Source organism: Nyctereutes procyonoides, unplaced genomic scaffold (genome assembly GCF_905146905.1).
Source record: "Nyctereutes procyonoides isolate TBG_1078 unplaced genomic scaffold, NYPRO_anot_genome, whole genome shotgun sequence".
In the NCBI taxonomy this organism is placed as follows: Eukaryota; Metazoa; Chordata; class Mammalia; order Carnivora; family Canidae; genus Nyctereutes; species Nyctereutes procyonoides.
The window spans coordinates 120,272,465-120,284,529 of NW_026575125.1; the positions used below are offsets into that span (position 1 = coordinate 120,272,465).

The 12,065-nt window shown below is 41.6% G+C and overlaps 1 protein-coding gene across 1 annotated transcript in view; it reads left to right on the forward strand.

The window, feature by feature from the left end:
- The window catches only part of LOC129518155 (phosphatidylinositol-binding clathrin assembly protein-like), a 34,222-nt gene extending 23,883 nt beyond the window's left edge, over positions 1-10,339 (forward strand). Inside the window, exons 15-16 of the mRNA XM_055338159.1 lie at positions 9,317-9,415; positions 10,266-10,339. Coding sequence (XP_055194134.1) covers positions 9,317-9,415; positions 10,266-10,280 — 114 coding nt within the window. The 3' untranslated portion in view covers positions 10,281-10,339. The remainder of the gene's footprint in view (positions 1-9,316; positions 9,416-10,265) is intronic.
- The last annotated feature ends 1,726 nt before the right edge of the window (positions 10,340-12,065 follow it).

A 12,065-nucleotide genomic window follows, 5' to 3' on the forward strand; every position in this document is an offset into this window, starting at 1 on the left:
AATGCATAAAGGTGTATGATTGGAAAAAAAAGTGTATGATTTTACAGCTTCTTGTTGGATCATCCACTTTATGATTGTATAGTGTCCTTCTTTGTCTCTTGTTATAGTCTTTGTTTCATTTTTTTATTTTTTTAAACTGTATTAATTTGTTTGAGAGAGAGAGAGAAGCACGGGGTAGGGGCAAAGGGATAGGGAGAAGCAGACACCCCGCTGAGCAGGAAGCCTGATGTGGGACTTGATCCCAGGACCCTGAGATCATGACCTGAGCCAAAGGCGGCAGCTTAACTGACTAAGCCCCCCAGGTGCCCCTACAGTTTTTGTTTTAAAGCGTATTTTGTATGATAGAAGTGTTACTACCCTTGCTTTCTTTTGACATTCATCTCCTGAGGCAAGGGAAATAAAAGCAAAAGTAAATTATTGGAGCTACATTAAAATAAAAAGCTGCTTCTCAGCAAAGGAAACAATCAACAAAGCAAAAAGCAACCATCCGAATGGGAGAAAATATTTGCAAATGACATATCCAGTAAAGGGTTAGTATCCAAAAATCTATTGAGAATGTATCAAACTGAGCACCCAAAAGGCGAATTATCCAATTAAAAAATAGGCAGAAGACACCGATAGACATTTTCCCAAGAAGACATCTAGATGGCCAACAGACACCTGAAAGGATGCTCATCATCAGGTATCACCAGGGAGATGCAAATCAAAACCACAATGAGCTATCCCCTCACACCTGTCAGAATGGCAAAAATCCACAACACAGGAAATAGATGTTGGTGAGGATGTGGAGAAAGGGGAACCCTATCGCAGTGTTGGTGGGAACACAAGCTGGTGCAGCCACTCTGGAGAACAGTGTGGAGGGTCCTCAAGAAGTTAAAAGTGGAGCTCCCCTATGACCCAGCAATTACACTACTGGGTATTTGCCCAAAGAATATGAAAACACTAATGCAAAGGACACATGCACCTCTGTGTTTACTGCAGCATCATTCGCAGTAGCCAAATTATGGAAACAGCCCAAGTATCCATTGATAGATGATTGGGTGAAGATGTGGTGTATATTTACAGTGGAATATTATTCAGCCATAGAAAGAATGAAGTCTTCTCATCCACAATGAGCTAGATAGTATTCTTTAAAAAAAAAAAAAAGATTTTATTTGCTCATGAGAGACACACAGAGAGAAGCAGAGATGCAGGCAGAGGGAGAAGCAGGCTCCATGCAGGGAGCCCGACGTGGGACTCGATCCCGGGACCCCCAGGATCACGCCCTGAGCCGAAGGCAGACATTCAACATCTGAGCCACTCAGGTGCCCTGCTAGAGAGTATTCTAATTAAAAACCTAACCATAAGCCAAACCCTAACTCTAACCCCTGTGAATCACTAATCCGTAACCCTAAGCCCTTACCCTCACCGTAACCCTCTACGTAAACTCATCTCTCTGTAGGGGTCTCTGAGGTGCCCGACATAGGCCCATACCCTCATCCCCACCGTAGCCCTAACAGTTACGCTTACGCCAGCCCTACACCAAACCCTACTCCAAGATCTGAGGAAAGAAAATACCCGGCATATATACCGTGGCATATTACTCAGCCACAAAGAACAAGAAAATGTTGCCGTGTGTAATGACACAGATAGAGGCAGAGAGTATTCTAATTGAAAACGTTATCCTAAAGCAAACCCTAACCCTAACCCTAACCCCTAACTGCTAACTACTAACCACTAACCCATCAATCTGAGCATTGCACTTGTTGTAAACTTAGCCCTCCGGAGGGGCCTCTGAACTGCAGGACAATATGCCCATACCCTCACCACAGCCTTAACCCCAACCCTACCCTTATTCCAGCCCTACACTGAGCACTACTCCAAGATCTGAGGAAAGAAAGGATGTGGTGTGTACATGGACATACATACACAACACGCACACACACACACTGAAGTAGGACTGACTCAGCCATCAAAAAGAATGAACCCTTGCCATTTGCAATGACATGGATGGACCTAGGGGGTATCATGCTAAGTGAAGTAAGTCCTTCAGAGAAAGCCAAGTACCATATGATCTCACTCATATGTGGAATTTAAGAAACAAAACAAACGGACAAAAGGGAGAAAAGAGCGAGAGACGCAGACCAAGAAACAGACTCAACTCTAGAGAACAAGCTGGTGGTTGCTAGGGGGAGGGGGTGGAGGGGGGGGAAGAGGCAATGGGGATGAAGGAGGGCATATACCCTGATGAGCACCGGGCACTGTGTGCAGTCGTTGAATCCAGTCTACCCCTGCACGGGTGGAGGGGGGACCATTTTTCCCTGTGCTTTTCTATCTCTGCTCTCTCTCCAGTGTTTTCCTGTGGCCCCAAACCCCACTCCCTTCTGTGATGGAGACAAGGCAGGGTTCCACGTGATGGCACGGCAGAGGATTTAAAGATAAAGAAAGAAGTAAATTGTTTCTCCCCTCACGGAGCCACAGCTCCCCCTAATGGAGAGGACAGTTTGTCTCCCTGGGGTATTTGGCTCTTGGGCTGCAGGCCCTGCTTGGGGATTGCCTGGGAGCTGGGGTGTGAGAGGAGAGAGCAGAGGGAGAAACGTTAGGGAACCTTCCGACTTTCTCTGAGCTTTCGAAGTTCCCCTCTCACTTTTGGCCTTCTTCTGCAGTGGTGACATTCTTTTTTTTTTCCCCTTTCTTTCTTTCCCCTGTTGGCTTTTGAAGCTATATGCTCTTTTGCTATTATTTTGCTATTATGCCAGACACTAGAGCGTGCAGAGTGAAACTGTGAAAAGTTGAAAGCTAATGAGTAATTTCTTCTGAAACGACATAAGAACTTGAGAAAAGGGCAGCCCCGGTGGCGCAGCGGTTTAGCGCCGTCTGCAGCCCAGGGTGTGATCCTGGACCCGGGATCGAGTCCCACATCGGGCTCCCTGCGTGGAGCCTGCTTCTCCCTCTGCCTGTGTCTCTGCCTCTCTGTGTGTGTGTGTGTTTCTCATGAATGAATAAATAAATAATTCTTTAAAAAACATTTAAAAAAAGAACTTCAGAAAACTTTAATTTGGATCATACTCCCTGCTGACTTAACATGCTATTTTGCATGGCATTTTGACATGATTTTAAGAGATTTTTGGTTGTAGTAAGATGCATATTAAATGTGCCAACCTAACCATTTTAAGTGTACAATTCAGTGACATTAAATACATTCAAAATATTGCGTCACCATCACCACTATGTAGCTCCAGAATGTTTTTTATCATGTCCAACAGAACCTATATCCATTAAAAAAAATCACTCTAGTAACCACTTTTCTATTTTCCAGCTCTATCGATAGGACTATTCTAGGTACCTCGTTTCAAGGGCACTCACACACCCTTTATCCTGTTGTGTCTGGCTTATTTCACTTGGCGTAATGTCCTCAAAAGTCATCCATGTCATAGCGTGTCTCACAATGTCATTCTTTCTTAAGGCTAAATAATTTTCCATTGTATGTATTCGCCGCATTTTGTGGATTCATTCATCCATTGATGGACATTTGGGCTGTGTCCATCTTTCCTGCTATGAACGTTGCCGTACAAATGCCTGTCCGAGTTTCTGCTTTCAATTCTTCTGATATATACCTGGACGTCAAATTGCTCAATCACGTGGTTATTTTATGGTAAATTTTTTGAGGAATTGTCAAACCATTTACCCTGGTGGCTAAAGCACTCTCTGTTTCTACCAGCAATGCACAAGGGTTCCAGCTTCCCAAAAAACTCACCAACACTTGTTTCCTGGATTAAAAAAAACACATTATGATAGCCACCGCTAATGGGTGTGAAGTAGCATCTCATTGTGTTTTCATTTTCATTTCCCTGCTGATTAGTGATGTTGAGCATCTTTTCACGTGCTTTTTTGCCTTTTGTGTATTTTCTTTGGAGAAGTGTCTATTCAAGACCTTTGTCCATTTTTGAATTTGGTTATTTGTATGTTGTTAAGTTATGGGTGTTCTTACACATTTTGGATTTTCATCCCCTCTCAGATATACTATTAGCAAGTATTTTCTCCCATTCTGTGGGTAGTGTTTCCTTCCTTGATAGTATCCTTTTTTTAATGATAATATCCTTAAATGCACAAAATTTCTAGAGTTTTCATGGAGTCCAGTTTAGCTATTTTTTTCTTTTGTTGCCTGGACTTTTGGTGTCATACTGAAGAATTCATTACCATATCCAGTGGGATAAAAGTTACCCCCTATGTTTTCTTCTAAGATTCTTAGAGTTTTAGCTCTTAAGTTTATAGGTCTGGTTTGCTGCTGGTTTTCCTCCCTTTTCTGCAGGAATTTTGTTGTTATTTCTTTTTATTTTGTTTTGTTTGCCATTTTGCTATTTGGGATCATTTCCCCTCTTTATTAAGTGGAGGGGGGGAGTGAAGCTTAACAAGCTGAACTTGTTCTTATTGTTCAAGACTTGCAATGGGAAATTGTTAATACAAGTAGAATATCTGCAATTTTTCTGATTTCAGGCTTTTTATCCAACCTTTTTCTAACCCATTTTAGTCTGTTATTTCTGTTCGGCCTACTTGACAATGTTTTCATGATTTAAAATTATTCTTTACTTAGTTAAAAACTGTTTGCAATCAGCAGTTCTCCTTTTTATAGCTTCAGTGCATTACATAAATTTCGTGTGATGTAATCCAGTTCACGGAAACTGTGAAGTCATTCAGTCTACACAGCCTCACCGCCAATTCATGCATGTTTTTGTTGATGCTGTTAATTTTTTTTTAAGATTTTATTTATTTGTTCATGAGAGACCCAGGCAGAGGGAGAAGCAGGCTCCATGAGGGGAGCCTGACGCGGGACCCAATTCCGGGTCTCCAGGATCACACCTTGGACCAAAGGCGCCGCTAAACCTCTGAGCCACCCGGGCTGCCCAGTGCTGTCAATTTGAAATTTAAAAAGGTTAAAAATACAGGAAAGTACAGAAAATAATAGCCATCCATGCTTCAACACCCACGATTACTGTCAATATTTTGTCATAATTTTTCAGATTGTTTTTAATGAAATCTTACAAATAAGACCAAAATAATCTTGGCACACCCTTAGTGCTAGTCACCCTCCACCTCTCCAGAGACCATGGTTGTGATGAATTTCTGTATGGCCTTCCGCAATGCCATACTTTCTTGGTTTTCCTCCCTTCCTGGTACCTCTTTTCTTTTTTTCTTTTCTTTTCTTTTCTTTTCTTTTCTTTTCTTTTCTTTTCAGTTTTAGGGTTTAATTTTTTTTCTATTTGAGTGTAGTTGACAGGCAGTGTTACATTAGTTTCAGGTGTACGACATAGTGATTGGACTAGTCTATATGACTGAGCCACCCAGGCCCCCCTGTAAGGCAATAAGTCTTATCAAGCCCTTTTGTTCTCATGACTTATTCCTTTCAGAACTTACTCATTCTATAACTCATTCTGCCCCTCTCTCCACTCCCCTCTTTTTGGGCAACAGTCAATTTGTTCTCTGCATTTGCAGGTCTGATTCTGCTTTTTGTTTATTTGTTTTGTTGTTTTAGATTCCACACAGGAGTGGAAGTATATGGTATTTGTTTTTCTCTGTCTGATTTATTTCTGTTAGCATAATATCCTCTGGGTCGGTTCGTGTTGTGGCAAATGGCACAGTCACATCCCTTTTCATGGCTGAGTGATGGCTGTCTTCCTCATCCACTGGTCTGTCAGTGGACGCTTGGATTGCTTCCATGTCTTGGCTATTGTCAATAATGCTGCAGTGAACACTGGGGTGCATGTCTGTTAGAATTAGTATTTTCATTTTCTTGGCGTAAATCCTCAGTAGTGCAATGGCTGGGTCGTAGGGGAGCTCTATGGTGAACTTCTTGAGGACCCTCCACGCTGTTCTCCAGAGTGGCTGCACCAGCCTGCGTTCCCATCAACAGTGCAAGAGGGTCCCCCTTTCTCCACATCCTCGCCAACACATTGTTTCTTGTGTTTTTTTATTTCAGCCATTCTGACAGGCATCAGGTGATATCTCATTGTAGTTTTGATCTGTATTCCCTGGTAATAACCGATGCTGAGCATCTTTTCATGTGTCTGTCGGCCATCTGGATGGCTTCTTTGGAGAAATGTCTATTCGAGTCTTCTCGTTTTTTAATTGGATTGTTTGAGGGGTTTTTCGGTGTTGAGTTTTATAAGTTCTTTGTATGGTGTGGATATTAACACCTTATCAGATATGTAATTTGCAAATATTTCTCCTATTCATTTAGTTGTCTTTTTGTTTTGTTGATGCTTTCCTTTGCTGACCTCACAGCTCTTTCCAGTCTTCATTTGCACTTCGCTGTGCAACTTCTATAATAATTAACTATATTTGCCAGTTAATCCCCCAAAGAGATTTAGAAGAATATTATATGATTCTAGGTGTGTCTATATGCTGAACTAAGTATGGCCCCAAGCCTGGAGAAAGTAGACTTAATGGGAATATCAGGGAAGGGGGTAGAGCTGAGATATCCTACAGGAAAGGATAGACAGTCAGGGTACAAGTCCCAAAGGCTAATGCCAGTTTAGGAATCAGTAGGCAGATGACACCTATTGTTAGTATATAACAGGGACTGAAGCAAAATGTGTGAATTGCAGAGTAAAAACTGAAGGACAACAAACAAAGCCAGGTTATATCACACATTCTTTCCAAATGAAAGTGGACATTTCCTAGGGAGTTTTACAGGAACCAGATAAAAAGTCGTTCCTTTGTATGAGTAGCATGAATGAGAAGCTGCAGACCCAGGGGAATACACACCTAGATTCCCTAAAAGGATTAGTTGCTCCATCTAGTCCCTGTATGAGATAATTCCAGGTTACTGTATCTGATAGCATCGTGGAAGTGGACCAAGATCTCAATCCTTGGGCAAGAGCGATTTTGATGATTTCTAGGCAGCACTGTCTGTAAGGCAGGAAGTCTTTTTTTTTTAATTATTTATTGAGAGAGAGAGAGAGAGAGCGCGCGAGAGAGTGCACACCAGCGGTGGGGAGGGGCAGAGGGAGAGGGAGAAGCAGACTCCCCACTGAGCAAGGGGCCCAATATGGGGCTTGATCCCAGGACCCTGAGACCACGACCCGAGCTGAAGGCAGATGCTTCAGTGACCGAGCCACCCAGGTGCCCCTGTAAGGCAGTAAGTCTTATCAAGCCCTTTGTTTAGTCCTGCAGAAGTGACAGCCTTGTACCCTGAAGATAGAGCTGGGAGCTGCTTCTAAATTGCTGGCATAGGGTTAAGACAATGAGAAGGGCAAGAGGGGCTCCCGGGTGGTTTAGTCAGTTGGCTGTCTGACTCTTGGTTCTGGCTCAGGTCGTGATGCCAGGGTCCTGGGATCAAGCCCCACATCAGGCTCTCCACTCAGCGGGGAGTCTCCGTCTCCCTCTCCCCCTGCTCCTCCCCCTGCTTGTGCACTCTCTCTGTGTCAAATGAATAAATAAAATCTTTTTTTTAAAATAAATTAATTTTTATTGGTGTTCAATTTACCAACATACAGAATAACACCCAGTGCTCATCCCGTCAAGTGTCCCCCTCCGTGCCCGTCACCCATTCACCCCCACCCCCCGCCCTCCTCCCCTTCCACCACCCCTAGTTCATTTCCCAGAGTTAGGAGTCTTTATGTTCTGTCTCCCTTTCTGATATCTCCCACACATTTCTTCTTCCTTCCCTTATATTCCCCTTCACTATTGTTCATATTCCCCAAATGAATGAGAACATACACTGTTTGTCCTTCTCCGATTGACTTACTTCACTCAGCATAATACCCTCCAGTTCCATCCACGTTGAAGCAAATGGTGGGTATTTGTCGTTTCTAATGGCTGAGGAATATTCCATTGTATACATAAACCACATTTTTTTAAAAAAAATAAGACTTAACCTTATTATCAACCAAAATTCTATCAGTCTTTTTTCACTTCTCCAGGAGCAAAACTTACCAATTTTCTCTGATCGACTTCATCTATTCATTTGGGAGCCTATCTCTAGCCTGGCAAGAACATTAATGTTTCTAAGTCTATTTAATATACTTTTTATCCCTTTGAATATAATGCTATTCACATGCTCAAGGCGCATGTGTTCAACATTTTCATTGATGACTTAGATAAAGATAATCTGGATGACCCAGGACACAATCCTGCAGCATATCACCAGAAACCTCTGAGCAGGTCAACGCATTAATTATTAGTCTTTAGATATGAGTCTTTTCAACAGTTTCTGATTTACCCAGTTGTCTGTAACTGTAGCCCGTAGTGCCTCATCTTGTGAGGAAAAAGTGCAATAGACACAGATAGAAAACCAGTAGGCTTGGAAAGTCACGCCAAGGAGTTTCACACTGTCTACACTCAGTGACAATCCATTTCAGAGATTTAAACAGGGAAGGAAATGGTAAGAGTCTTCTCTTAATAAGCTGTGCAACCTCCTTATATTTATCTTTCATGAAATGTCCTTTCATCTTTTGAACCTATTTTAACATCTGTATATAAATGCCAAATCATAATGTTGTGCACTTTATTTTTTTATTAAAGATTTTACTTATTTTTATTTTTTAAAGATTTTATTTATTTATTCATGAGAGACACAGAGAGGGGGGCAGAGACACAGGCAGAGGGAGAAGCAGGCTCCATGCAGGGAGCCCGATGTGGGACTCAATCCCAGGACTCCAGGATCACGCCCTGGGCCGAAGGCAGGCGCTAAACTGCAGAGCCACCCAGGGATCCCTGTTCTACACTTTAAATGCATACAGCTTTATTTGTCAATTTATACCTCAATAAAGCTGGAAAAAACCCTGAGCTTATCAGGTCACTGGAAAGATAATACAAACCAGAGAGATGGTAAAGCAAGAATTGATGGTGTGCCTGCCCTGCCATTCCTTTCACCAGGAAAATTTCTATGCATCCTTCACATTTAACCTTTAAATCATCATATGAAATCATATTCATGAACTAAAATATTTAATCAAAGATAAATATCCACATTGTACATTTAACATGTTCCATGTCTACCTACACACTTCCTTTCTCTTTCCCACGAGGATTGTTGGCCTTGAGATGTAGTTCTTTTTGTCATAAAGAGTCCCTTGTAGGCCTTATTGGCAGTGACTTCATCACTCCTTTTCAAGAACTCTCCTTAGGTCTTTTCCTTCATACTTTGTCACCAGCAGCTCCTTCACACATCTATTTCTCTCTCTAGCATTTAGCATTCCTTTTAGTTGACGTTCATTAAATGTGATATCTATTACAGAGGGCTACGTGTCCTCTTGGTACTATTGTATTAGAACGATTAAATAGTGATTAAGTTTTCACTTTTTGATTTCTTTTCGTTTTGAATTCACATGTTCAGACTCCAACGGGAGCTTCTTTCCTGATAGGATCTCAACCCCGGATTCGTTCGCAACCAGTTTTAAGGATCAGCAGTCCTGCTCCATCCAAAAGATATAACGTATGTTTGAACTGCTGTTGCCTAGCCCCTTGGCAGAGATGTACAATCACTGGAGGCAGGACTGGTGTTAGAGCAGTCTTACAATATATATATCTTTTGTGTACTGGTGGTCTCTTATAGGAGAAAAACTAATTCTGACGTTTTCAGCATTATGAAAAGACACAGAACTGTGCAGACCTGGTGCTCTCCACACTTGTATCGTTAAACGTCAACTGGGTTCTGATACCTACTCAGTTTTAGTGATTCATGCAACGAACCTAACTCATCAGTGCTGGAGAGATGGATAACAGCCTGCAGATCGCAGGAACAACTTCCCAGAAAAGTGATACCTAAGTTGAATCCTAAGATTTAGAAAGAGGTAGCCAGATAAACATATAAATAGATAGGAAAGCACAAAAAACCCCATTAGAGATCAAAGGAGAGCATGATTGACCCGGGATGGAAGGTTCCAGGGTAATGAATATCACATACTAGGGAGGATTTCAACTAGTAGATGTACAGATAATAGAAGTTTTGCATCATCGGCAGAGGAAACGGCATGGGTAGAGAAGTGGATGTAGGCAATGGAAACGTGGAAGAGTGTAGGTGAAGCATAGGGGGGACCGTGTCATTGCTTCAGAGTGTTGTTTTCTAGAAATCTTTATGAGGTTTCTTCCTTCAGTCTTTAGGTGGTGTATCGGGTCCCCGGGTTCCTGAATGCTTGTTTTAAGAGGCCTGACAAAGCTTTGGGTATTAGATCATAAGACTGACCAGACTTTTATGTAAAAGTATTTGTGATCTATTTTATAATCACAAAGAAAAATATGTAGAAATGATAAAATATTTACATACCTCTCTTTCTTTTGTGCAGTCACAATCCATGTAAAAGTACCGAAGCAAAAAGGTTCCAATTCAGAGATGAACAAAGGTGATGATCTCTCTACAGCCTGAACTCATCCACATCTTCCAAGTAAAAAACAGTTGTTTGAACATTCAATGCTTTTAAGATTCTTCAATTCACTGTTTTGGAGGTGACACACTCTACCTCTCTTGTTTTAATAGTTCTCCTGGAAATGGTACCCTGCAAAATCATCAAAAACTAAAGTTAAATATGTTGGCAAATTGAACTCCAATAAAAAAAAAATTAAAAAAACCCTAAAGTTAATATCTTAACCTCCCTCCCCAAATAACACAAGGGCCTTAGGACGTTTTTACACTACAAGGGCATTCCCTCCCAACTTACATACTTCGGTGGTCCCACATTTTAGCCCTGCCCTATTCTGTTAGCCCCCTAGATTAAAAGTACTAGACTGGCTGGCTCAGTCAGTAGAGCATGGAATTCTTGATCTCGGGGTCGAGTTCAAGCCCCACACTCCGCATAGAGCTCACTTAAAAAAAAGGATTAAGGGATCTCTGGGTGGCGCGCGGTTTGGCGCCTGCCTTTGGCCCAGGGCGTGATCCTGGAGACTGGGATCGAATCCCACGTCGGGCTCCCGGTGCATGGAGCCTGCTTCTCCCTCTGCCTGTGTCTCTCTCTCTCTCTCTATGTGACTATCATAAATAATAAATAAAAATTTTTTTAAAAAAGGATTAATATTTAGGGAAACAGTTTTTACTTCGATTTAACCATGTGTTTACAAATTCTTTGTTCAACATACCTCCTTGCCCTGGAATCATTTCCCTCTTCCTGAAGCAGATCTTTTAGAAGTTTCATTAGTATAGTCATTCATGTGATAAACTCAGCTTTTGTTTATCTGAAGATGGATTTCTTTTTACTCATTATTTTCAAACCAGATTTTATTTTATTTTTTGAAGATTTTATTTATTTATTCATGAGAGACAGAGAGAGAGAGAGAGAGAGAGAGAGAGAGAGAGAGGCAGAGACCCAGGCAGAGGGAGAAGCAGGCCCCATGCAGGGAGCCCAGCGTGGGACTTGATCCCAGGACTCCAGGATCATGTCCTGAGCCGAAGGCAGACACTTAACCGCTGAGCCACCCAGGTGGCCCCTAAACTAGATTTTAAATTTAGGTATACATACAACTTCTATCAGCATGCTTGTACAAACCTTTTTGTGGAGAAATGTGGATATATCTCTTAGGCCAATACCTAGGAGTAGCATGGCTGTGTCACAGAGTAGGTGTTTGTCTAAAATTAAGATTCCCCCAAATCTTCCGAAAACAACTGTTGCACTTTATCCTACTGGCACTGTATGAGAACTCCAGATGCTCCAAATCCCAGCCAACAATCACTACTGTCAATGTTTTAAATCTTGCCTATTTTATTGGGCTTGTAGTAACATAATGTTGTGGTTTAATTGACATTTGTCTGATGAGTAAGCAACTTTTCACATGATTACTGGTCATTCCAGTCTTTTTTGGTGAAATGTCCAACTATTTTGTTTATTTTAATATCTGCTTTGTTTTTGATTATTTGTAGTCATTTATATATCCTGAATATTGATTCTGTGTCAGATATATATTCTACGGATAATCGGTCCCAGTCTGTGGCTTGCCCATTCTTAATGGCCTCATTTGGTGAACAGGCGTCTTCTAATTTTGAAATCTACTTTATGAAGTTTTTCTTTTATGATTAGAGCCTTTTGTGTCATTAGACATAATTGATTATCCCAATGTCATGAAGATATCCCTGTTTTCTTTGAGAAGGTCTATCA